General features: G+C 40.7%; 1 protein-coding gene across 1 annotated transcript in view; it reads left to right on the top strand.

The window, feature by feature from the left end:
• FBN1 (fibrillin 1) overlaps nt 1-26799 on the top strand; it is a 229148-nt gene that overhangs the window by 113659 nt on the left and 88690 nt on the right. The window contains exons 8-17 of the mRNA XM_081151492.1: nt 10-135; nt 5406-5564; nt 9621-9797; nt 10440-10580; nt 12321-12440; nt 15714-15839; nt 17480-17602; nt 20979-21101; nt 22152-22304; nt 26004-26057. Of these exons, the coding sequence (XP_081007618.1) occupies nt 10-135; nt 5406-5564; nt 9621-9797; nt 10440-10580; nt 12321-12440; nt 15714-15839; nt 17480-17602; nt 20979-21101; nt 22152-22304; nt 26004-26057 (1302 nt within the window). The remainder of the gene's footprint in view (nt 1-9; nt 136-5405; nt 5565-9620; nt 9798-10439; nt 10581-12320; nt 12441-15713; nt 15840-17479; nt 17603-20978; nt 21102-22151; nt 22305-26003; nt 26058-26799) is intronic.

Below are 26799 nucleotides of genomic sequence, written 5' to 3'. Positions count from 1 at the left end.
ATGTTCCAGATATTGATGAGTGCAGCACAATTCCTGGAGTCTGTGATGGAGGCGAATGTACAAACACAGTCAGCAGCTACTTTTGCAAATGTCCCCCTGGATTCTACACCTCTCCCGATGGCACGAGATGCATAGGTGGGTTTAACTGTAAACCGTGTGCATGGTTTCTCTAAATCAGTTTCATCATGAACATCTTTCTAAACAAGTCTTTTAAGGGGGACATACAATTTCTCACCTAGTGTAAAATGTACCTTTATGGAAACCTATTAAGCAGTCAAGTACCCTCTGAAAGAGCAGAGGCACCCTGTGTTTCTGTTTTGGGATTTTTGCCTCCTACAAAGAGGGATGACCCAGGAAACCCTACGGGTATCCTCAGGCTATGAATTAACCTTACAGTTATGCAAGTGTCAAACCTCGAAGCCATCCTTGACCCCTCTCTCTTTTGATCCCCGATCTTCAATCATTTCCTGGGACCTATGTTACTTAAGGTCTGAAGTTTTGCCATAATCTTTTAATTGGTCTCCCTGCTTTGTGGCTTCTCTACAATTTATCTTGTCAGATTTATCTTCCTAAAATAGTGCTTTGGTTAAATAATTCTCTTGCTCTGGTAATTTTCCATTAGGACTTGGAAATTAGTGGTTTTCAGTCCCATGGATCCTTCAGGTGCTGCAAAACCCTCCAGGGCTGCTGGGGTTGGAGAGGGGGGCTGTGAGAGTGGGGGGCTGCATGGAGAGGGCTCCTGCTCCCACTCCCAGCCCCCATGTCCACACCCTCCAGGCAACTCTGCTTTTGTCTGGTTAGATGTTAAGCTTCCATGAAAAATACCAATTAAATAAGAGGTTCTGTTGTTTAAAAAAATACATTTGACAACTGCTGAATTTAACAATTGCTGAGACTCCCTTCAAAGTCCATTATTCTAGAATCAAGTTCCAGAGTGTGCAGCCTAACAGCTAAGAAGCTTCACTCTCTGACTCCTCCCGACCTCGCTAAGTTGTCAACACAGCCCCTGCTTCTCACCCTCAAACAGGCCATTGGCTTTCTGTATTTTAAATTATTGAATTTATCGAGGTGACATAGGTCCTCAAATTCATACAGGCTTCAAGCCTACAACTCACTTCTTCGTGCCTGTAATCATACTTGCTGCCCCCACCACTCCCAATACCCGTCTTCTTAACTCAAGCAATTCCTCCCTTACCTGAGGACATGCTTCTCTTAAATGGCCTCATCAGGAAATTCTATGTCTACATGCTTTTATTTCCTAGTTAAGCTGCAGGTTCTCCTTAATGACTAGCAACTGCTGTCCTTCTATCTCTGGTGGTTCTCAGCACAGTTCCTTGCCGTAGACACTTAGTATTTGTTGAAAATCAGGATGAGTAATTCTTTATTATTGGGACAAAGCTGGGAAGCCCATGGCACATGGCCTTGGAGGAGAGCGAATGCTATCTTTTGATGTTTGTTTCTGGCCCACATTTCTGAAGACATTCGGCTTCACATCCTCACCGCAGGCCATGGATTTCAGACCAAAACTAAATTGCACTTGAAATTCTGAATTCCTTTTTTCTTAGTCACATATACTAGAAGCTGAGGGCAGACCCTTGCAGTTGACATTTAGATAAGTACAACTAGTGAGGGAAGGATATCTGACTTTTCGTTTGAAGCAACGGGGATGCCCAGGTTGCTTGATTTTCCATGATCTAGCCGTAGATACAGGAACTGCAGTGAAAGGTTGGCAAGTGCAACATAGAGCTCCTTTGCCCCCAACATGTCCCTATTAGCACAGGACCGCCAGTGGTGATGCTTAGCAGAGAGGTAGATCAGAGGTTCCTTCCTGGCCAGATAATAGGTAGATTTTTTTTTTTTTAACCTTCAAAAAAGCCTCAAACTATATTAAAACGATTAAAACACATTTACATATCAGGTTGTTTACATTTTGAAAATGTTTTTCTTTTTACTACATATATCCATGCTAATTTTTTACAAAGGAGGGGGGTGGGGAGGGAACTAAGATTTATAGTTCGCCTCCTTGGTACAGGTAGTATTTTATGGAAGTTACCTGACTTGATGTTCACAACAGTGCCGTGGCTGGGAAGAGGCTGGGGTTTAGAGAGCCCAGTAAATAATTTGGTCCAGTTGTTTAAGTGACTAATAAGTGAGGGAGCTGGGTTTCCAGCCTGGGCCTCAGTCCACAGTCTGGACTCCTCCCACTGCTTCCTCCCACATGAAGCCAATACAGTAACTCTTTCTTGCCATGCCCCTGGGCAAGCCCTGTTTCTCCTTCTATGGAACTTTATGGTACCCATAATTAGCAACTTACTGTATAAAATTATCCAGATGACATTTCTGCTTTAGCTAATGCTAATATTTCCTGCCATGGTAAACCACAGAACCCGCCCCCCCCAAAAAAAATTTTATTCCTATTGGCAGGAAAATACATATCCAACTTATATACAAATCCAAGGTTTGTTGGTAAATTGGTTTGGAATTAGTAAACCTAACCAATAGAAAATCCCATATGTAGATAGTAGTATGTAGTGCTTCCTTATATATCTCTTCTAAGCATGAAATTCTGTTATCTTCTGTCAGCACATTCTGAGACTCTCAGACCTCCTTGGCCCCAGTGTCCCACTTTACCCTATAAGCTCTGGCAGTAGCCTTTCATTTTATTTACTTTTTGTTCTGTGATCATTCTTTGGCACTTTATAATATTTTGTGTAGGGCTGTCTTTTCATATTAGTGTGTCTGTCACATCAATTCCTAGGAGGCCTAAAGATGTCCTGTAGCTAAGTTAGTTTAGGCCTCACTGCCCTTAACACGGGGCTGGACACAACAGTGGATAGGAGAGGCCTGTTGATAGGCTAAGAGGACTTGCAAACACCTATTTATAATATATTTGTTCCGATTTAATGTGACTTCTGGGTCCCGAGAGGAAGGGCCATGTTTTTCAGATGGGGAGAAAGGAGGAAATTTCTATTTCTTTTCTGCCAGATGTCTTGGCCAGGGCAGGTTTAAAATAGATGATGGTGTCTGTGGTCCCCCCTACCTCCCTTTATCTCCTCCAAATCCTGACATTCTTTTCCCTGGGCTCCCATAGGTCTTCATATCATCCTAAAGCCACCCCTTACCCTCTCTGCAAAGTGATCCTGCACCAGAATTATTTTCTTCCCACTTACTATGGCACTGCTACTTGATGACTTCGAAAACCTCAGGCTGGGGTTCCCAGGGCTCACTCCTCCAAATAGTGCCTGGTTTTCACAGATTTTCTCTTCCTTTACCTATTAGCCCATAGGTTTTCTTTAAAATGTTAAGTTATGTAAATGTGTGCATTTTAATCAAAGGCTCTCCTTCTGCCAAAAAAAAAAAAAAAAAAAGGAGGGGCGCAAAAATGATTATTGTGTATGCAGGTGCTATTTGTAAATCAAGGATTGTGGCAACCCACACATGGCTGATAATTTTTTCAACACTCACCATTTTGATCAAGAGTCTCAAACCCATTGATTTAACATATAAGTCAGCCAGCTGGGCAGTAAAATAGTGTCCTAGTTAACTTGCAAATAGACATTAGCCCACGGAGAGTTTGCTATGGGCAGTTGTGGGTCCCAGCTTTGCTCTGAACGGTAGCCCATGCTGAAAATTATGTACACAATTTTTGGTCAAGTGTTTATACTGGGTTTGGATACCAGATTCATTGGAAACTGGGATATAAGCCACTTTTGAACATCCTTTCCTGTTCTTAATAGCCTTTGGTTTCTGTCCCTGAGATGTTTCCTAATCCCTGGCTAGACAAGGTGTTGGTGGCTCTAAGGCAATGCTAATTAGAATGTAGACAGTCCTGTCTCTCTCCATTAGAGGGGCGGGCCGCCCTTGGCCTCCCGGAGCACACCTTGTCTGCTCCCCCTCTCCAGCCGTTCACCCTGGACCAGGCTGGAATAAAACCTGTTCTGCCTCTTTGCTGAGAATATTCGTCTGACCAGAGGTGCAAGAACTGGGACCACAAAACATTTCTGGAAAGCACATTCATCCTTGCTGGTGGTTTTAAGTACTTTTCAGAAATAGTCTTGCAGTCTTTAAAGCTGCCCTGCAGTTTTCTGGTTTAGCTAGGGTTGTTGGAGCCTTCTCCCCTTGATGCTAACAATTTCACAATTTCTAAGTGAGCCTTGGGTTTTATTTTACTTCACTTTATTCATTTATTGTAGTCATCAAGATTTGAAGGCTTTGGGTTTTTAGGAATGGTGTAGATGAAAACAATTATAAGTATAACCCTCTTTGGGCAAACTTAATGTTTAATATTTAGACTTATAGGAAGCATAGGGATAGATTTTTTTACTATTAAAATGTCTGCACTTTAGAAAAGATTTTACCACTTATATTATTTTAAATGACAAACATATCTAAAATATTATGTACATCTCAAAACATTATTTTGTATTATCTATACAGAGATGTACTTTACTTGAAGGGACGTATACCCTTAATGCATGTCAGGTGGACCAAGGTGTTCAGTTGGCTACTTGCCTCCTTTATTTCACGGAACTACCTCAGAGGCCCATAAAGCAGGTAGCTTTCTCTTATGTCACAGGCTCTTTTTTGGTAGCCCGGAGTTTTACTTCAGTGTGTCAATGTTGTCATGACAGTCAGACATGATGTAACCCAATAAAAGTAATATATAGAAAGAAATATGTCTTCCCATGTTGCTTTGAGATGATACCTTCTGCCAAAAAAAAAAAAAAAAAAAAATCTCCCAGAAATATTGTCTCCTTTAGAACTAAGAACTTGGACTCACCTGCATTTTGAACTTGTGGATAATTAGTGCCTTATAAAATGTGTTAGGGCCCCAGAACAAAAGGAAGTCTTGATCACCAGGCATTGGATCTGACTGCAAAGTGGCTCATTCCTTTAAAAAAAAATCTCACAAGTCTGACTCACAGTTTCAGACTGAAAATAAGAAAGATCTTTTAGAAACTTAGACTATAGCACAGACCTAATGTTGTTTTAAAATAGATTTATATCAATATTTGCCTAAAGTGGCTCGAATTAAGTCGCTTGAAACCAAGGACAACACAGTCTCCCTTCAGTACAGAGACCTGTCTTTATAACTAATTAACTGTCACCGCCGTGATTTTCTTAGTCGCTCCTTTCCTATGGCACATATGGTTGTAATCATTCGTTCCCACCTTGGGATTGGAATGTGGGACCCCGGCCAACTGCACCAGCTCGCAGGGGCACAAGGTGTGAGCGGGAGAAGGGATTTCCAATGGAGCATTGTTCCCGAGAGGCCCGCAGCCTCCCTTCCAGGGCCAGGAGCGCCGATCCTCGCCGAGCCCGAGCCGAAGCCTGGAGGTGATGGGCGGCGGAGCGTCCTAACGAGTCGGATCTCAATGATGTGTGTGTGTTTTCTGTTCTCTCAGACGTTCGCCCAGGATATTGTTACACGGCTCTGGCAAACGGGCGCTGTTCTAACCAGCTGCCACAGTCCATAACCAAAATGCAATGCTGCTGCGACGTCGGCCGGTGCTGGTCTCCGGGGGTCACCATCGCCCCTGAGATGTGTCCCATCAGAGCAACTGGTAAGAGCCCTTCAGTTTACTGCAGATCTCCCAGCTCAGCCCTCACGTGCCTGGTGGCAGGCAGTGTGCATGACGCAGATCTGACGGAAACCCAAGTAAGAAAGATTCCCCAAAAGGAGAGAGACCTTCAGGAAAATTTCCCCAGATAAATGGATCGGGAAAATAGAGAGGTCTGTATGAATACACGGTTTTCAGGCGCTTGCTCAGCTTGCTTACGATGGCGGGATAGCACCCTTTTCAGCAAGCACTTGCTCTCTCTCATTCTCGTCTAAGTCTCTTGGCCTCATGCTGTCCTCCAAAGCTCAGGATAAAACACAACTTTCTCAAGAGCCTTTCGGGTGAGTTATTCTGGGTACACGTTTCCTCCTTCCCTAACATCTGACACTTTCCTTTTCCTAGCTGCCAAGTTCTGTTGACTTTTTTTTACAGTATCTCTTTTATCTGTCATATTTATTTCCACTTAATGTTCATTTTCTCTCGCTGGGACCCTTGCGGTAGCCTCCTAACTGGTCTCCATGAACTCCACAGCTGCCACGTACATTTCCCAAAGCATAACTCATCTGAAGTTCAGTTAGAAAAAATTATGTCTGGGGAAAATGTAGAGAAAGATGTCCAGAAAATTTTTCCCAAGATGAACTCAGGCCATATACACTGGGCTAAGTCACTTTATTTCTTGAAAATAAAATTTTACTACTTAATCTCATATATATAGAGTCCCAAAATGTGCTCCCAGTTCATCTTTTAACTCTCGTTCTTTAAAATAGCTTTATTTTCTAGTTAAATTATATGATCCAGCTTTCCTTGAACCCGGTCACAGCATTTCTAAACCCAAATGTTCTTTTTTCTAAATATTCTCCCCAGTTCAGGCCCTTACTCCCTCTGCCCACCCCTGCCACCCTTGCCTGTTATATACCTTCTTGTCTGTTAAGGGTTGGCTCAAATATGACCCAGTCCATGACTCTCCCTAGAAAATGAGCTAGAAATGCTGCCTTTGTTCTCAGTGCCCCAGGTTGTACTGTTACTGGCCACCAATCCCACCAGCCCCACTTTGTGCCTGTGTGTGTCCATGCACTGTTTTTTCATTAGTTGATAAATCTTATTAGGAGGTCTCATTTGTTATTTTAGTCCCCTATTCCTTATGCTTTAAAAAAACCAAAAAAACCATGTCCACAGTACTTAGCAAAATCTTGCTTATAGGAGGCATTCATGTCGAGTGAACAACTTGTTAAGTGACATCTTTCCTACCTGTTCTAAGTAAAAACTGGGGTTATATATCCTTCTCAACCTGAGTCCTGAAAAGTATATTTAAATCAGGGAAATTTAGGAGAGAAAATGAAGGTGAGGGCGGATAATGCAGAGTTAATGAAATACTTCAGGGTATGCTATTCACAGAATGTAAATTGCCCATTATCAAGGGTTATAGAATTGCTCACAGATGTTACTATAAAATTTCTGTTTATTGCTGAGAATTATATGTGTGGGTTAAAGAAGCAATAAAATCTTTCAATATATTTTAACATATACCAAGTCATAGATTTTGTTTGATTTGCTTACTGTATCTGCCTAAAAATATAATCCACCCTCCATCATTCACGAGGGGGACCATTTAGTAGGTCACTGTTTGGACACACATGACTTCCTACTAGGACATATGGCTTGGCTACCAGGCAAGTCACTTTTTAAATACATATGTTAACTTAAGAATCAGCAGCATTGATGTGAATTGCTTCCTATGTTCAGGCCTTGAATAGAGGAGAGAGAAAACTAGAGCAGGTTTAGGTGTCTGAAGACCGACTTTGGGACGCACAGTGCAGACCCTGCCCTCAGGTCCCAGGTGTACCGTGGAAAGATGCACAACTTGACATAGGCCCAGGGCAAAGCAGATGATAGAGAAAATTAATTTGCAGGTAGTTTGTTTGCTCAAATGTTCCAGCACCAGTGCTACAGAGCTCGGGCCTCTTATGTAGACTGATGATATAGGAAGGACTATTTTAGATGGGTCAGCTTTTTCCTCTTCAAAAAATAAAATCTGTATCATGGGTTAAATGGAAATAGGAAAGGTGGACATCAGCTGAACAAAATTCGCCCCAGATTGATGATCCTGAATGTAAAGGGACTCAATGGACAGTTATTAAGCTGGAGAAAGTAGAAAAGAGTACAGGACCTGGTCTGATACACTGTCCTGGAGAGGGTAAGGTGAATTTAATGGCATGCTTAAAGTAATACACGCACCTAATTAGCAGAAATTATGATGAGCTACCCAACTTCTTTTATACAAATGCTAAAAGACAAAAGGAAGGAAAGGAAGGAAGGAAGGAAGGGAGGGAGGGAGGGAAAGAAAGAAAGAAAGAAAGAAAGAAAGAAAGAAAGAAAGAAAGAAAGAAAGAAAGAAAGAAAGAAAGAAAGAAAGAAAGAAGAAAGAAAGAAAGGCTGATTGGTACTTGGAAGCAAAGTGAGTCCCTTAATATAATTGGCATTCAATTAAATCCAACATAGTTAACCAATTCCTCTGATGTATGGTTTAAGACACAATTTAGGGGCTAGGCTAAGAGTGGGAGGTTGAACTATGAATGCATCTCAGGAAGACATTTTACTGTGTCTCAGAAGAAGTCAGATTTCAGTCCACAAGGAAATGAAAAATACTGGCCAAATTGATATTAATGGATTAAACTAATATAGAAAGTATCTATGGGAGAATCTCTGTGTGACAGGGACAATACAATTATCAACATTCTGCCAAGAGAGTAAAAATACATTAAAAATCACATGGTTAGTTTACTCATGGAAGTTCACTGTGACAAAATATGGCTATTTGTGGAAAACATGAAAGCGATTGGTTAAGCGAATACATCTGTGGAAACCTGGGTACTGTTTATAAACACCTGTTTGAAAGCCCAGGAAAAAAAAGGTGTCACAAATCTAAAGATGATCTCTTTTAATAAAGACCTGGCACTGTGAGAAATAAGGATCTGCCTAAGTCAGGGTGTCCAAGTTCCGAGCATCATTATGCAGCATTAGCAGCAGACCTGCCGCCCCCTTCCCCCGGGCCGCTTCTTCACCATCACTTTCTTGCCTTTTACGGAGAGGTGTTCCTCAGGCCTCCATCTCCACACTCCCTTCTCTTCATTTCCACATCTCTCTTGGATGACTTCATCCGTCCCCATGGCTTTAAATCCCACCTATCTACTGATAACCCCAAAACTTATATCCAGCCTGCCTTATTCTCTAGGCTTCAAACTCTCTTAGACGAATGCTATGTGACATCTCCACTTGGATGTCTGATATCTCAAAACTCATCTGTTCAAAGGGAACCTAGCTTCCACCCACCAAACCCACCCCACCGCACTTTTCCCCATCTCAGTAATTGGAGCCGGCGTCTATCCAATTGCTCAACTAGAAAATTGGAAGTCTTCCTTAATTTCCTGATCTCTCCACTGTGACACTTACTCCTGCACCAAGCACTATCTGTTTATCTCTAAAATATGCTTCAAATTTGTCGACTTCTGTCTAGTTCCATCACTACCTCCCTTGTTCAGCCATTGTTTTCTTGCCCTTGGTTCTGCAGCAGCCTTGGCTCCCTCCAGTAACCTTCCATGTTAGCAAGAATGATCTGAAAATGCTCATTTGATCATGTCCCAACCCTGCCGAAGACCTCCAGTGGCTTTCCATTGCACATAAAATAAAGTCCAGGCTTTTTAGGGTACTCTAGGGTCCTGTGGGATCCACTGGTGGGACTAGATGGAGAAAGTGGCATTTATTCCTCCTTGAGGTGAGTTGTGATATAAGTAAAGACTTCCCAGGTTTGGGAGGGGCGTTGGTACACACCCTGGGGAGTTTGTTTTGGGTTTTTGAATTACTGTTCCAGTATGGCTGCTGCCGTCGGAATTAGGAATGGGAATGAAGTTAGTTGGCTTTTTTCCTTCTTTCCAATTGACCTACATGGTTTGAAGATCAGTGTTATTCAAAGATTTCTTTGAAAAGTAAGGATGACTTCCATGGACCTACGGCATATGCTACAGCTCAGCTGCTGTGTTCTGTTGTGTTGTGTTTTTCCAGAGGATTTCAACAAGCTGTGCTCTGTCCCCATGGTCATTCCTGAGAGACCAGGATACCCTCCCCCGCCCATTGGCCCCATTCCTCCAGTTCACCCTGTTCCTCCTGGCTTTCTTCCTGGGCCTCCAGTTCCGGTCCCTCGGCCACCAGTGGATTATCCGTATCCATCTCAGGAACCAAGTAAGAATTCAAGAGTCATTTGGCAATTTTTCTTGCCTTCGTCAGGTCAAAGTTTTTGTTGTTGTTTATGCTACTTTAGTCATTGGCTAAGTTTACCAAATCTTAGGTTACATTTTAGTTTATATAGTGTTGTATAAAACTTTCTCAATTTCCGTGCTGCCTAGAGAAAAATGGGAACTTTCATATTCTCTAGAGATTAATGTCCTTTTGTTCTTGATGTTTTCAGTCAACTGTGGGAAAGTTTTGGGAGAGATTGAAATCTGATTTACAAGATGAATTAATAGAGGAAGTGTAAAATTATTCTTTGGGTTATATATCGTACAAAGCAGTTTTGCAAGTAAATGCCAATAACTTACTGCTTTTGTTATTTCTCCCACCTGGAATCTTGAGAGCGAGGGGTAGGGAGGAGCAGGCAGAGGAGCAGGTGACAGCCGGGCCCAGTACCTGGTCACACACGCCACAGTGCACATGGGATTTCTGTAGAAGTGGAAGTATGCTTTATTGGAGCCAGATGACCTTTGCCCAAAGAGTGTCCTCCTTCTTTCATGATCCAGCATTTTGCCCAGTATTACCAGATTGAGTGCTGGTGAAAGACACCCTAGTTAGAAATCATTTTAATGCTGTTTAATGTTATTCCCTTAGGGGTGGTGTCAGTCAACGTCACTGATTACTGCCAGTTGTTTCGTTACCTCTGTCAAAATGGACACTGCATTCCAACTCCTGGGAGCTACCGGTGTGAGTGCAACAAAGGGTTCCAGCTGGACCTCCGTGGGGAGTGCATTGGTATGTAATCGATCGCTAGGTTGGTACCAAGAGGTTATTGCACTTCTGTCCCTTGATGATACAGGTTTTCTATTCTGCTGTAACAAATCACTTCAAACTTAGTGGCATCACAAGTAGCAACCCAAATTTATTTTCTTATGGTTCTGTAGGTTAGAAGTTCAACACAGATTTCACTGGGCTAAAATCAAAGTGTTACAGGGCTGTGCCCCTTTTGGGGGCTCTGGGGAAAATCCATTTCTTTGCCGTTTCCATTTTCTAGAGTCTGTCTGTACTCCTTGTCTGAGGGCTCCTCCCTCCATCCTCAAAGCTAGCAGTGTGGCATCTTCAGATCCCTCTCTAACTCTCTGGCTCCCTCTGCCAAGCCCCCTTCCACTCAAGGACCTTCGTGATTACCATGTGTGGATCTGTGTAACCCAGGAGACCCTCCCCAGCTCAGATCTGCTGATTATGAGCATTGATTTTATCTGCCACCTTCATTCCCCTTTGCCTGTAACATATTTACAGGTTCTAGGGATTAAGACATGAACATATTGTGTGTGTATGTGGTGGTGGTGGGGGGTCTTTATTCTGTCTAACACAGTGACTTTGAACTTTTATTGTAAAATACGTTCACATCTCTGCTGGTAACTCCAGCTTAAGTCATTTTACCAGATGCTTGACCATTAAGACAAAGCATTAAAAGTTTCTCAAAATTATGAAATTTTTGCACATTTTACTAATTTAAATGGATAACTTATCAGCTCTCTCTAGTTAGTCATTAAAAACCCAAGAGAGAAACTTTAAGTGGTTGGCGAGGCATTTAAGCCAGTGGAGGGAGATGTCCCATGAGGACCTTTTATTGGATAAGAACACTCAGTTGCCATCTATCTATTTAAAAAAAAAATAAATTCCTTTCTTAGCTCTGTTTCAAATTATAATTCTGTAATTATGAATTAGGAAGAAACAAGTAGTTCTTGGTTTCTCGTGTTATGTAGTTTCCCGGTGATATGAAAGCCCTTTCTAGCAGTACGTTGGAGAGTCATTCAATCCTTAGAGGCCATCCAGAGCTGGGTAGAAGAGGGAACACCTAGCTTAGGGCTGGGGCATGGGAGGTCAGACCTGCACCTGCCACAAGAAGCATGTGACCTTGGCCAAGTAGGTTACCGTCCATGAGCCTTCACTTCCTCATCTTCACAAACAGAGGGATATAAACCAGTTCACCTTATAGTATACTGATAGTTCTGTGTGGCTGTAAAACTGGTGGGAGCCTATCTGGGGGCACAGTGGGGGTGGTGGAGGACTGTGGTGGGTGAGTTGCCCTTTAAAGGACATCAGCTTCATGTTTGGTTCTAATGTTCTCCGTGGAATTCAGCAGAAGATGCTTAGATGTGGTTACACCTTCTTGTTATTGAAAAACCAAGCTTCCAGAAGCTGCTTCTGAAGTGTTAGTCTGTTTGATTCCTTTGGGCCAGACTCAGGGAAGATAAAATGTTTATTAGCTTGGAGTGTTGAGTTGCTACAGGTTCGGCATTTTTCTCTGAAAAAAATGACCCAAGGAGAGAATACACTTGAACTGCTCGACTGGTCTTCAAGTGGCTGGTGACATGGCATGCTGTAGTGGAAAGAAAAGAGATCCTTCCATTATGCCATTTATTTCTTCAAAGGAAAGTGTTCTAACATGTAAAGGAAACCAATAAAATGGTCTTAGAGTCATGAGTTACTGCTCTCAGATTTCTTACCAAAATATACTGTGTTTTTCAGATGTTGATGAATGTGAGAAAAACCCTTGTGTTGGTGGAGAGTGTGTTAATAACCAGGGCTCGTACACCTGCCAGTGCCGACCCGGCTACCAGAGCACGCTCACCCGGACCGAGTGCCGAGGTATGGCCCTGGCCTGGAACGTGGGGCATGCGTGCCCGTAAGGGATGTGCCTTGAAGGAGTGCAATGGAGTTTTAAAAACCATTACCTGGAGAGACTAGCGTGGGCACACTGATTTTTGCACTTAATTCCAGATATTGTTATTTTAAAAGATAGTGTCATTAAATCTGGCAAACATTCAAACTATTTTAAAAGATGCTTCTGTGCCTGCAGGGATGTCCTATTTTCACTACTTTTTTTTTTTTTTTGCCTCATCACTGTGGCCTGTTAATTTTTAATCTGAGAGTTAGGGGATGGGGCTGTGTTTCCTCAGGACAGAAACTGAGGAAAGTTTCAAGTGAAATTGGATGCAATTAATTTCTTAAATTATTTATTTATTTTAATCTTCATTTGAGGCTAGTTTTTCCATTGCTTTTCAGAGAGAGTGGAAAAGGGGAGAGAGAGAGACTGAGGAACATCATTGTGAGAGAGAAACATTGATTGGTTGCCTCCTGCCCGTGTCCTGACTGGGGCCGGGGATCGAGCCTGCAACCGGAATCGAACCCGGTCCCCTTCAGTCCATAGGCTGATGCTCTCACCACTGAGCCAAACTGGCTAGGGCTATTAATTAATCTATTAAGTCACCCAATATGCCTTTTATTGGATGACTGCAATGTACCTAGTTCCTGGAACAGAAATAAGTAAGGTGTACTTCCCACTCTTGGGGAGCTCAAATATCTATACCTTTATAAATTTAGCACAGAATGAACTGTAATACTGATTCTGTAAAACCAGCTAAAAGCAAGAAAAATCCCTGTTAAAATGAAATACAAGGGCCCGGCTGGACATGGCTCAGCGGTTGAGTATTGACCTATGATCCAGGAGATTGAAGTTTGATTCCTGGTCAGGGCACATGCCCTGGTTGTGGGCTTGGTCCCCAGTCAGGGTGTGCAGGAGGCAGCGATCGATGATGACTTTCTCTTCATTGATGTTTCTGTCTCTCCCTGTCCCTCTCCTTCCCTCTCCCTGAAATCAATAAGATATATTTTAAAGAAAAATACATACAAGGAAATATGAGAGGTTTGTATGACTTAAAATTTTGTAAGCCATTAGTAAGAATTAATTTAACTTTATTGCCTGTTTTAGCAAAAGCTCTTATGAGTTGAAGACATACAGAAGTTAGAAGTTTGTTGTGTTTTTTTTTTTCAGTGTCTGGTTTCAAAATCTTTAAATCTGGTTCTGACTTAGAGATTTCTTGCCATTGGTGTATTTTAGTACACTACTTGTAAATGGCAGTTCTGAGCGGAAAAACCTGGAGTGTATAGCATTTCAGTCTTCTGATATTTCTATTAATGGCCTACTTACTGAATTATAAATGTGGATAGTTTGATTATTTATCTGATATTAGAACCTTCTTAATATTAAAACTACTGTTTAAAATAATTGGCATGTACAAACAAGTGTACTAGGCATTTTTGCAATAGTAGAAAATAAACCGAAGCCAGTGTGTCAGAAGACTGCAGTATTGAATAAGCAATTTGAAGGCATTATTGAGAGCACTCAGCTAGGGCACGGGCCAGCCATGGAGATGAATGTTGTCATTAATCTGAGACTTAATGTGTTAGAGACTGAGGAATACCTGAAAGCCTCCAGCACTGTCTTTTTTAAGAGCTAGTGCTAAGCTTATCGCAAACATTAAAAAAAATGATAGCATGCTCACATTTTTGGGTAGATGGAGCTTGCCCCTGAATGGTCAGAGAGGCTGTGTACTTCACCGAGAAGTACATGATGGGCCAGATAGAGGAGGTCGGAAGAGACGGACTTTGAATGGCAGGCTTTTCATTCATGTTGCAGAGCAGTGGGGAGCCTGATGGCATTCTGAAGTTAGTGAGGAGAGAAAACGCTGGGCTCTTTATCCTGTTCTCAAGAATATGTGGGTTTTCCTATTTTTTTTGGAGTGCGGAGCAAGTCAGATTTTAGCAAGGATTAAGAAATAAATGAGAGAGAAAAAGATCGTAGGTTGTTGGCACAAAGATCAGACAGAAGAAAAGCCCAGACTGCCTCTGCTAGTCCAATGACTCGTGTGGAAACCACTGCTGGGTCTGCCCAGAAAGAAAGTGCGCCTGAGGGTCAACCACAAGACACCACACAGACGCAGGGCAGACGGAATAACCGATGTGCCATGACTGCACATTCTTGTCCTCTGGAGGATGCGTAGGGCGCTTATAATCAGGCGCATGTGGCCTCAGCTCCGATAGGTAGGTCTGTCCCCGTAACATTCTGCACAGTGCCTTGGTCTCTGCCTTCTGGGGAGTAAGCCCTGGCAAGGACTGTGCGCTATGTAGACAAGTCGGTTTGTGTTCATCCCCTTGATGTTCATCCAGCTATCTAGCTTAGAAACTAAGGGGATCAGATAATCCAGGACATTGTCTTGTCCAATTTGGGTTTATTATCAATCTTTGAATAGAGATCAGATGCAAGTTTATTCAAATTACTGTCATTTTTAGCACTTCCACTTCAAGCTCTGTTGTTTACTTTGGCATAGTATTAAATACAGTGGGAAAAAAGGGAAATGCCCACAGTACCAATATTTTATTTGGTAGATAGAATACTCGTAAAGTTATAAAAGCGATGAAGACTAAATAAACAATAAAACTGTACTTGGACCAGAACTGCCACCAGGAAGGTAGACATTTCAGAGTCACGTTATTGATGGTTTTTAGATGGAATTAAATGTTTTTAAGTAGCATTTCTGTTTTATTACCTTGATATAGCTATAAGATCTGCCTTTTTGATCATGTACAGGGTGTGGCAAAAGTAGTTTTAGAGTTGTTCATACTTGAAACACAGAGTTTATTCTGGTATTATTATTTATTAATTATTGTATTATTTTCCATACGAACAACTGTAAATCTACTTTTGCCCCACCCTGTATTGAATGACACCAGCCAAAGTTCAACATGACGAATGGTATATACTGGCTCATTAACCCAGCTAGGAGAATGGTGAAGAATCTATTTTGTTTACAAAATCTAGGTTTAAGGAGTCTTATTAGAAATTAGAGTTAGATCGAATGCTGTTATGTTGACACTTCTCTTCTGTCATATGTCTTTCAAACTCTAATCGGTAATCTTAATTCTCATGCTATTTGATACCAACTTTAAGTTTGAAGAATATTATTTAGTAATTAAAACCCCAGACTAAGATCATGAATTTGGAGATGGAGGGAGGGAGAAATTAAATAATTTTAAATCCTCTAACTGAGGCTATTTCTTCTATTTTAACTTTGATTTCAGACATTGACGAATGTTTACAGAATGGCCGGATCTGCAATAATGGCCGTTGCATCAACACGGACGGCAGTTTCCATTGTGTGTGTAATGCGGGCTTTCACGTTACCCGAGATGGGAAGAACTGTGAAGGTAATGAGAGCCTGATGGTAGTAACGGTGTAACGCTATCATGTCCCTTCTTCCAGTGCAGTGTCAATATCAGAAACCTTTACAAGGCTGAGTCTAACACTGAGAGAAAGGTCAAAGTATCAAATCTATTTCACATATTGTTATCTGGGAGGCAAGCATAATTTTCAACAATATTCATGTCTTTAATCACACTTCTCTGAGTCAAATACATTTTAAATATATGAGGCGAGCTTGCCATTTAAAGATCCCTGGGGATGATGAAACTTTGGTAGCATAAATCATTACTTCCTAATTTTAAACAATCAGAATTTATACATTGTTTTATTTAAAAGTAGGACACACCTAATCCTGTTTATTCTTTATTCATCTATTATCCTTTTGTTTAAAGTGTCTGCCTGGTAATAAAATCTTATTATTGGGTATTTGAAAATGTAGAATTTGATTGAGAGAAATATTGACTATAGAGAGCCAGACATAATTATATATTGCCTCTTAAGTTACTCACCTCATTTTGAATTGGACTGTTTCAAATATCTTGTATTTTTCCCCTGTGATTTTTTCCTAAATCGGAACTATGACAATTATTGACGAGTTTTCACTCTTAGACCTTTAACAAAAAATGAAGGATGGCCCTTATCACCGTTCCCAGTGTCTTTGGGAAAGATCCCAAGAATCTATTCATACAGTAAAGGAATTTCAAAATTGTTCTTAGAAACATTTTTGGCAGAATATTATCTCAGTGATTCAATTCAAAGACTTAATGCCAAAATTCTCGGTTGGGATAGAATCCTGTTTAAAAAAATCATAAATTACATTGGTCTGACTAAAGCCTGTAAGTGAAAACACACCATGTCTAGAAGATCGCGTCCTCCCAAGACAGATTTAATATCAAATAAAAAACATATTGATGAATTTAAAGAAATATCCCCATGGTCACAGGATCCTTAAAGGTTAGCTGGCAAGGCTATAATCCACAGTGAGTCTTGCATTTTAAAAATACATTTTTCCTACTCCTATTTAAAATTGCTTCAAACTACAAGCTGTCTTCTGGTTCTCCGGTTCCCACTTTTTAAAGAATCAGGAAGTAGCCTAAATACATTTCAGATTCCATTATTCTTAGTTTTGTTTTTGTTTTTATTTTCAGTATATTAGGAATAATATGGATCTGTGAAGTAAATATAACCATCAGGCTGCTAACACCCTTCCCAGTTTGTAAACTACTGTACCATGAAAGAGTCATGGTAGCTTCTATTGAGCCAAATTTATATGTACATATAAATTTGTATATGTATGTATATGTATATGTATATGTGTATGTGTATGTATACCTAAAATTCTATATGAATTTGATATACATGTGTATACATGTATATGTATATGTGTGTATTATATATACATGTCATAAAATAAATTTAGCCTTGTAGTTTGCATGCACGTGTCAAAAATTGCAAATTTGAGATACATATTTCCTATGGCCCCTCTCTTTTTGTGTGCTATAATGTGGATGATAATTAGCCTTAGAGTATAATTTTTAAAAAAAGGAAGAAATAAAAAGAAACAGAATTATATTTATCTAGGTTGGCCTCCTTTTGTAAGCTTACTCTTCTGGTCCTAAGAAAATGCATCTTCTGTGTTTTTCAGATATGGATGAGTGCAGCATACGGAACATGTGTCTCAATGGAATGTGTATTAATGAAGATGGCAGTTTTAAATGTATTTGCAAACCTGGATTTCAGCTGGCATCAGATGGGCGTTATTGCAAAGGTTTGTGCTGTAGAAACTCTAGATCGTATTTGCCTGCTTTCCCCTCCTCTCTACACTGCTTAGAGGTATCATTTTTCCTTATTGATTCTCCCCATTTAAACTACCCCTAATTCTGGTTTAGAAAACCTGACTGGGGCTCCTTACGTCCAGCCATCCAGGGAGCTACAGTTTATGCCCAAAAGGCTGTTCTTATTTCAGAGACGGTGTTTGGGGTCTCCTCAAAGGAGCCTGAAGAGCTATGTAGCAAAACAGTGAGAAACCAAACTACCAATTGATTTACCAACAGATGAGGGAGCCTTTTTAAATAAGCTGAGTCTGCCTCTTCCTTGCAGTTGGGAAATAATGGCAGTTACACTTCTTTATTTTATTTTATTTTATTTTATTTTATTTTATTTTATTTTATTTTATTTTATTTTATTTTATTTTATTTTATTATTTTAATTTTATTTTATTATTTTATTTTATTTTATTTTATTTTTTATTTTTTTATTTTATTTTATTTTATTTTTTAAGTATATCTTTATTGATTTCAGAGAGGAAGGGAGAGAGAGAGATAGAAACATCAATGATGTGAGAGAGTCATTGATCAGCTGCCTCCTGCACGCCCCCTCCTGGGGATCAAGCCCGAAACCCGGGCATGTGCCCTAACGGGGATTCGAACTTTGATCTCCTAGGATCATAGGTCGATGCTCAACAGCGGGGCCATGCCAGTTGGGCCAGAAAATTCTTGGACAATTTATTTAGGCTTTATCAAGTCACGGAAGCAAAAGGGAAACAGGATTAAGCAGAAAAAAAATAAATGAACCAAGAGCCACTATTTAGCTTGGTAGCTTGTGAAATAATCTCATTGCTCCAGGTATTGAAGGGAAAGTGAAGATTTTTATTTGTGCTTTTGAAAACTGGGGTCCTAAGAAGAGTCACTGGAGATCAATCTGTGCTCTGTGTCTCTTGCCTTATGTAGTCAGGGCTGAGTGGCTATTGCACATGGGTTCAAGGTCTGAGTTGGAACCAGATTTCTCACAGGAACCTCACACTCAAAACAGGTCCAGGAAATCTGCTGAAATGTTGCATGCAAAGCCTTCTGCTCATAGGTTTAGATGCAGAAGTCTAGAGTGTCAAGCTCTTCAAGATTGTGGAAGCAGGATGAAGTCCTGTGGTGCCTCTTCTCCAGCTGTCCCTGGTGGACAGCTTTGGTAAAGGTGTCATGGAGGAAAGCCTTGTATTAAGTCTTTGGCAAGATGTGTCTTTTCTCTAGGCTCTAAAGAGCTTCTAGCTCTTGGTTGTTTACCTGCATTCTCTATGACCTTCTCAGGAGTGACTCTTAATGTCGGGCAAGTCTGTCTTCATAGCAAGGGAAAACATTCAAGTTTTTTACATTTGAAGTAGGAAATTGATTTCTGTACAAAATTTTGAGCCCTGTGCAGGGAGAGACTTACAGTTGGGAAGACAAGATTAACACTTGGAAATATTCTGCAGTGTAAGAGAGTATAACAGAGTGCCAAAATGTGCAGATCAACTGCTGTACAAGTGAAAAAGAAAGGGGAAGAGAGCGATTGCTGGAATACTTGGAACCAGGCTTCTGAACAAAACGAAAGAAGGATATGTGAAGGCCCCCTCATGAGCAGACCCTTCGCAAGAACACACCCTCCTCTTAGCTGCCCGCAGAGCACACAAAGATTCACTTTCAGTGCCAGTAGGCTCCTGTGACCCAGCCCACAGGCTCTCAGCCTTAAGTGTGGCCAACAGATAATGCTGATGGGACTATTTCAGAAGACAGTATGACCTCATAGGTGAAACTAGCTTTTGCAACTATTTGCAACCAGTGAAGTAGTATCTTATCAATAAATAGGTTGTTCCATTCATCTGAAAGTGCCCAATAATTTGGAAGGTTTGCTCTGATTTTCCCATTCTGGCTTAAGAATCAGAGCTAGAGGGAGAGAAAGAGAGAGGGAGAATGCTCCATATTTTTTCTGGTGTATAAGAACATGGAACAAACACTGTAATAAGAAAGAAGGAAAAAAAAAATCACTGTATGCAGAATTTCTTCTTTTTCATGGTTTTTCTCTAGACATCAGGGATAAGATTTTTCTCTTAGTGCTGAGCACTTAGTTCTGAGCCCACAAAGATGTGGCCGTTCAAAGCTGAATAAATAGTGCTAATTTAATCTCTGTAATTAATGGATCTGATGAACAGCATGGCCTCCCTGGTCCCTTTTTGAAAGCTGAGGCTGCTCACTCTGAGCAGTGCCTCCTGGATCAGTGTTACATCTGTGTCCCCAGTAAAAAAAAAAGCTCTTCATGTTACTTTGCAGGTTGTAGTCGCCACTGTTTCACTCTAGGTCTCATCTTGAACAAAAAGGTGACTCAAATAACTGAACCAATTTGAGTTCATGTATTTAAATATAACTGCTTTTTTAAAATACAAATCTGTATACAGAATCTTGGACCATTTGTGTATATTCTGTGCCAAACAACACAAGCTAAGTAAAACGCAGAGGTGTTTCAGTCTCAATTTGCCTTTTTAAGGTCAAAAGAATGGAAATAGTCACATACACTAGTTGTATTTAATAAAAGGAGTTGTTATAAAATGACTTGCTTCTAAGTATTATACACAATTTTGTTACCATTTCTACTTCCCTATATATTAAGGGGGGGAAATACCTACTGTTATTAGTATGTGTCCAATAAAGACTTTTACCAGGCTCACCTACGTATACACATATGATACTATAAAATGTTTGTAATGCCTGTGAAAGATTTTTCTTTGCTCGATTCCGATTACTCACAGTGCTGTTGTTGGCCAGGAATGGTCATCAAAGTCATCTATATTCATTTTCTGTTCCTTTCCTATGGTGTGTCCCCAAGGCTTTGGCTCTGTGTCTCTTAATGCGATGCTAATTGTCCCAGAGAGCTAAGGCATGGGTGAGACTACACCGAACGCCAGGCTGGGTGTTGGAAGCCAACAGGAAAAGCTTTCCACCCAGGTCAGAGATGCAGTTTATTATCAGCTAGATCTCTGGCAGTCCTGGAAGAGCCGCCATGCGACACATCACGCCAGACCCTTCGTATTTTAGCCATCGCTTTTCTTCTTCCGATTCTGTTTTTGCCTTTGTGATTCTTAGTTTGGATTATAAAAACAATCTCAGGAGAATATTATTAAAATAGCTTTATGTGGAAAAGAAAAACTCAGCCAGGTGATTTCTCTCCATTTTTGTTACTCAAAGGAAATGAAAATGCATCTCATTGAGTTTTTATTGCTGACATTGCATATTGTTTTCTGTCTTCCCCACTTCCAAATGTCGCAAAAGAATTGTAAACATGTTATGGCTCTAGATAAAAGTGACTTCATTTTTAATAAGTGCTCTTCCACCCCACAGATATTAATGAGTGTGAAACCCCTGGGATCTGCATGAACGGGCGCTGTGTCAACACCGATGGCTCCTACAGATGCGAATGCTTCCCTGGGCTGGCCGTGGGACTGGATGGGCGTGTGTGTGTTGGTAAGATTAAGCCGTAACTAGATGTATGAGAGAGATCTGCACTCTGTCAGTCAATAAAACCACCGATAACAAATGTACTCTACTGTAGCAGATATGATATAACTACTATTTACGGAGCAACAAGCCAACAGCGTCAGTTCTCTTCTTGGATATTAATTTAAGGGATAGAAAGATGAGCTGAGATAAATGAAAAGGGAATCCTCATCTCTTCTCCTCCCTTTTCTTTCCTAATCACATAGCTGTCCTCAATTTTCTCCAACCCTCCTTGGTTGATAATGGTTTTTGAAATTGGCCTGTGTATGCGCATTCTCTCTCGGTGGACATGTCCATAGAGTGTAATGTCCGAAGGGAAGCATGGAATGCAGCGGGGGGTATGACTAATCAGGAAACTTACATGATAATAGCTTTATGTGGCTTTATAAGAAGTTTGAGATTTGTTGAGGAATAGATACGAATTTTATCCAAATTATTTTGAAGAAGGGTAGTTAGTAAGCCCTTTGAATCGGGAGAGAATTGGGCACAGCTGGAAACCCTGATGCTAAAGATGACACTGTTAATTGACCAAAGTCTGAAGATTTATATATAATGAACTTTTTACAGATCAAACTTCCTTTTTTTTTTGAAGCTACATCTAATGTAGACGTTCAATAATTACATGTCTATTTTGAGGTAGACCACAATTCATAAAGATCTTACTTATCACGGGGTGAGATTCAACGATCATCCATCATTCAGTCATTTACTAAGTGTCTGCTCTGTACAGGCCTGGGGAAGACAAAAATGAATGAGCTATAATCCCAGCACTCACTGGGAGGTAAACCATGATAGCTTCTAGAAAACTGTAGGAATCCGGCCATTGGTTTCCAGTGCTTGGAAGCTGAATGTACTTTGTTTTGCTTTATTATTTTTTTATTGAGACCTAACACCAGAGGCATTCCTTGTGAGTTAGAACAGGGATGATGGATAGATAAAGCTAGCTTCAACTTTGACCTGGGGGGTCCTCGTTTGTTTGAAGCGATGGTGTGATGACAGATGCCTCTTCCTGTTTAGACACACACATGCGGAGCACATGCTACGGTGGATACAAGAGAGGCCAGTGTGTCAAGCCCTTGTTTGGTGCTGTTACTAAGTCTGAATGCTGTTGCGCCAGCACGGAGTATGCATTTGGGGAACCTTGCCAGCCGTGTCCTGCACAGAATTCAGGTATGTGGTGTCATGGGGATGCCTTGTGCCACCATCTGCAGTCTTACATTTATGGAAGTCCTGGGGAAAGATCACATATGCTCTCCAGGTACATCGTGTACCTTCCTGGGGTCTTGGCAGGGGCTGGTCAGGGTCTGATCCCCATTACTCACCTGATTCTAACAATCATTTGGAATAGGCAGCGAGCACATTTGTGCCTCCCATTTGAACTCCTCCATCTCCAAAACAGTCATGCTCTTTGCAATACATGCAACTTACTTTGTTTTCTAAAGGAGTTTCACAGCATTAGCATTTTGCAGGAACTACTTATAAAGCAGAATTTTACACAGCGTAAGAGTAAATAATTTTCAGGTTACCTGAATATTTCCAACTTTTCTCCAAAAGGCCTTCAAGAATTTTGTTCAAATCCCTCATGTTGATTTAAGTGTGCCATTCCTAAATGATTTTATTCAAGGCTAGGGAAAAAGTAATTTCCTCAATTTGAAGTGACATGGTATGGTGGAAAGAAAACTGGTCTGTGAGTCACAATTCTGCTCCCCAGCCACAGGCAGACAAAGTACTTAATTAGGGGCTTAGGGGTGGTTTTTTTTTTTGTAGATTTTTGTTTATTTAGGAATTTTTCTCACCTACTTTCAAAAAGGTTTGAGATGGATTACATTAGTAAATACAATTATAAACTCAAATAATATGGAAAAGGGATTCTTAGTTTTCTCATCTACAAAATGACTTGTCTTAGGTAATTCAGAAGAGCCTCTCCAGTTGTAAATTATTTCTATTGAAGAATTTATTGGAATTAAAGCAATAGACTGTCTGTATTTGAACTTAATTTTAAGGTGTCTTGGCAGTTGACTTTTAATGTCCTAAAATAGAATTAGATCTAATATTGACAACATATAGCTCTGATTGGTTGGTTCACATCTAAGATTCAGTTAGTTCATTTCTGACCTAGATAATATCAATTAAAAATTATCGCACAACTTTTAAACATTTGTCATTTTGAAAATGATATTTGAAATTATAGAGTTGGAAATTAAAACATATTATGAGAAGTTAAAGAAAGTTAAATGGAAGACTTTAAAAGAAGTGGAGGGTGCCAATTAAAGGAAAAAAGCTTCATTTTCTCTGATTACCCAGTGACTAATATACAAATTATTATTTTATATATGATTACCAATCAGTTAAATACCTGTTTATAATACTTCAATTACATAATATACAAATATAACTTTATCCAACAAAGATAATTTCATGTAACTTTTTAGTTGTATATTATTATTGTCAGCCTTTTGTCTGTTACTTTAACTTTTCAAAGTATTTTTGTTGCATACTCTGAATTTAGAAGAGAGATAAATATCTTGAAAACTGTGAGCGAGACTATAGGTGATTCGTTCACATCTTAAGTGAGTGGAAGTGCCAAACTTAGAATCCAGGACTCTTGGTGCATATAATTCTTAGTTTTCACCTTTTCCCTCTGGACTGAGTACATCTCCAAAGAATTTCTTAGGATACATAGGAAAATAAAGTGAGCTTATAAAAAGATGACTGAAAGAGACCAGATTTCTTTAAGCAGTAAAGCCTAGAGCTACATTTGAAGCCCAGCACAGGAGAGGCCCACATGTGGAAGTGGTTTCCGTCAGTGTGTTTCTCCACCTCTTTGGTAGATGGAAACACCAAATCACGAAGGACCTGAGTATAGGCATCCTTGTTTCAGGAGAGAAGAGGGACTTCCAAAACTATTGCAAATATCCAAGAGGAATATCTTTAACTTAATGAGCAACCCCAGCCACACAACATCTAAAGCTCACCTTTGTGCTCTGGAGGTCAAGTAGGATGTATATGAAGATATTCCTCACTGGCTGAGCATTTCCTCCTCAGAGAAATCAGTCCGTTAAATACACAGAATTTAGGAATATCTCATCTGTTGCCATACCATGGTCTTCATGGCACAACACTGAGTTAGCTCAGCATCACCTGTGATTTAAGTGCTTGAGCTGTGCCAGGTGTTATGCTGAGCGCTTTACATGTTCTCTTATAAACTCACAGCATGAGTTGGGTATCATTGTGTCCAGTTTATAGAAGAGCAAAAGTTACAGAGGGGAAAGGCTTGCTGCCAAGACCCCCAGCAATAAGCATTGTCATCAGCATTCAAACCCATGCTGATCTGCATTCACTAAAGAGAATACTCCAGCACTGGATCTTGTCCAAATGGAAAAGAGCAGCAATAGTAATTTACTAGCATTTAGGCCAAGCATCAGCTAATCTGACACTAATGGGAAAAGTACTTTTTACAAACCTGAGATGATTTTGCTTTTCCTTTTTTATTGCTTGCAGTATTTCCCCACCTTTTGATAGGTGTTTTAATTAATTGCTGATGTGAGAGAATAAAGAGGGTGTATTTCTTTTTGCCCCCAGTTCCTGCCTTTCAAACACACAATGGCAGACACCTTCCATTTGTTCCCCCTTTTCCCCCCTTTAAGATTATTTGAAATTAAGGGATGCCCCCACTTTTCTCAAATTTACATTTGCTTGAAGGCACAGACTCTGAAGGATTCAACCTTAATTTTTTTGCCTGTATAGTAGAACTCACTTGCACAACTGTTGTTAGGAATGCAGTTTTCTAGCAAGAGTTTAAGGACTGTTTGCTTCAGCAATGAGCTGCAGTTGCCCTTGTTAGCAGGCCCATCACTAGTGTCCAGTTTTCCTGCCACTTAAATACAAATGATTTGCATTTCACCGTGGGACTCTAATGTCCATCTAAATATTGTTGGAACTGTATGTAAAACATATCCATTTTAACCAATATTAGCCCAATAAATTGAATTTTTTTTTATTGATTTCAGAGAGAGGAAAGGAGAGAGAGACACACACACACACACACACACATCAATGATGAGAGAGTCATTGATCGGCTGCCTCCTGCACGCCCCCGACTGGGGATGGAGCCTGCAACCCGGGCATGTGCCCTGACCGGGAATCAAACCCCGATCGCCTGGATCCTAGGTCGACGCTCAACCACTGAGCCACGCCCAGCCAGGCAATAAGTTTAATTTTTAAAAAAGAAATAGAAATCTGACCCCTCCAAATTTGGGAACATATTCTATAAACTTCAGTTTCTTCAATGAGATCTCCCAGCTTTAACATCATGCAATACTTCTCCTATGGACTTACATAGAATGAGTCTAGCACCCTGAAAAATACTCACTTAAAAAATACACTCCAATGCAAACACAGATACCCGGTTGTTCTTGTGATTGGAGGCTAGAGGATTTGTAGAGAGAAATGAGAAAATGCTAAGAACTGGGTACTGAAAAAAAAGCCTGCACTGAGAAACAAAATTATTCCCAAGATGGTGGGAGAAAGTTTTATTAACAGCTAAGAAACCACACTTTAACAGGCACATTTCACTGTACGTGTAAACTGTTCCCTGGTGAACAGAATCAAGTTATAGGAAAAACACCTTTTCCGAAAGTGCTTTGCATGGGGAGTTGCTGTAACTTGCCTATAGCTGTTTTCCTCAGTGATGCGGAGCCTTTAAAAGGGAGCTCGGTGTAACGGGCCTCCCCTGGGAGATGCCTCCTTTCCGTTGCCACTTATTTCAGTTCCACTCACTTTGGAGGAAATGATGTGTGCAAAGCCAAAAGCAGGATCGGCCTGTTCTGCAAACAAGGGGATCATTTACTATCTGTTAATTTATTTCAGCGGAGTATCAGGCACTCTGCAGCAGCGGGCCAGGAATGACATCAGCAGGCAGTGGTAAGGACTCGTTTTGAAATTTACTACCTTAAGCATGTGCAGAGCAGGATCGGGCCTTCCTGTGGGTTTCCAGTTGGTCCCTTTACACCAGTCTGGTCTCACTCCCTTGCTGGCCATCACTGCATGAGGTACCTGGGTCTCCTAGGAGCCCCCAGTGGCAGTGCAGCTGGCACGGCGGGCCCTGGGATTGCTGGAGGTGGGTGTGCTGCTTGGGTGTGGGGCTTGGAACCCGGGTTCGGGTGCTTTCGGGGGGCAGGGGCGGTGTCGGAGGATGGTGGACCAGATACAATGGTGGTGCTTGCTCATTTCTGAGAAGGGGCAGCCTGGCCTTTGGATCTTCCACTATCAAGTACAATTCAGGGTTATGGGCTCAACTGAACTGTTATTTCTATTTCTTAACTGTACAGTGTGCTCAGTAATTGTAAGATGGCAGTTGGGAGCCCTCTTATATTTTATACTTTTCATCTTCTATTTTATAGCACACAGTGACAGCAATGAACTGAATTGGACAAGAATGAACTCTTTAAGTGTAGGAGTAAGAACTAGAGAAATATCAGTGCTATAAAAAGAATTACAGTTAAAAGGGAGAATTAGTATAAGTATAAAATGGGTGATAAGAAAGATGAAGGATTATTTTATTAATATAAAACTAAATCATCTGAATCAGGAGAGTGCTGAAAAAAAGTGGACTGGCAGAATTGATTGGGAGTTCATTCAGCTCAATTGATTTCATCATTTTGAG

Source organism: Miniopterus schreibersii (genome assembly GCF_964146895.1).
Source record: "Miniopterus schreibersii genome assembly, chromosome: 1".
NCBI lineage: Eukaryota > Metazoa > Chordata > Mammalia > Chiroptera > Miniopteridae > Miniopterus > Miniopterus schreibersii.
The sequence above is the reverse complement of the archived record's forward strand: the minus strand, read 5'-3'. Positions and strand labels throughout refer to the sequence as shown.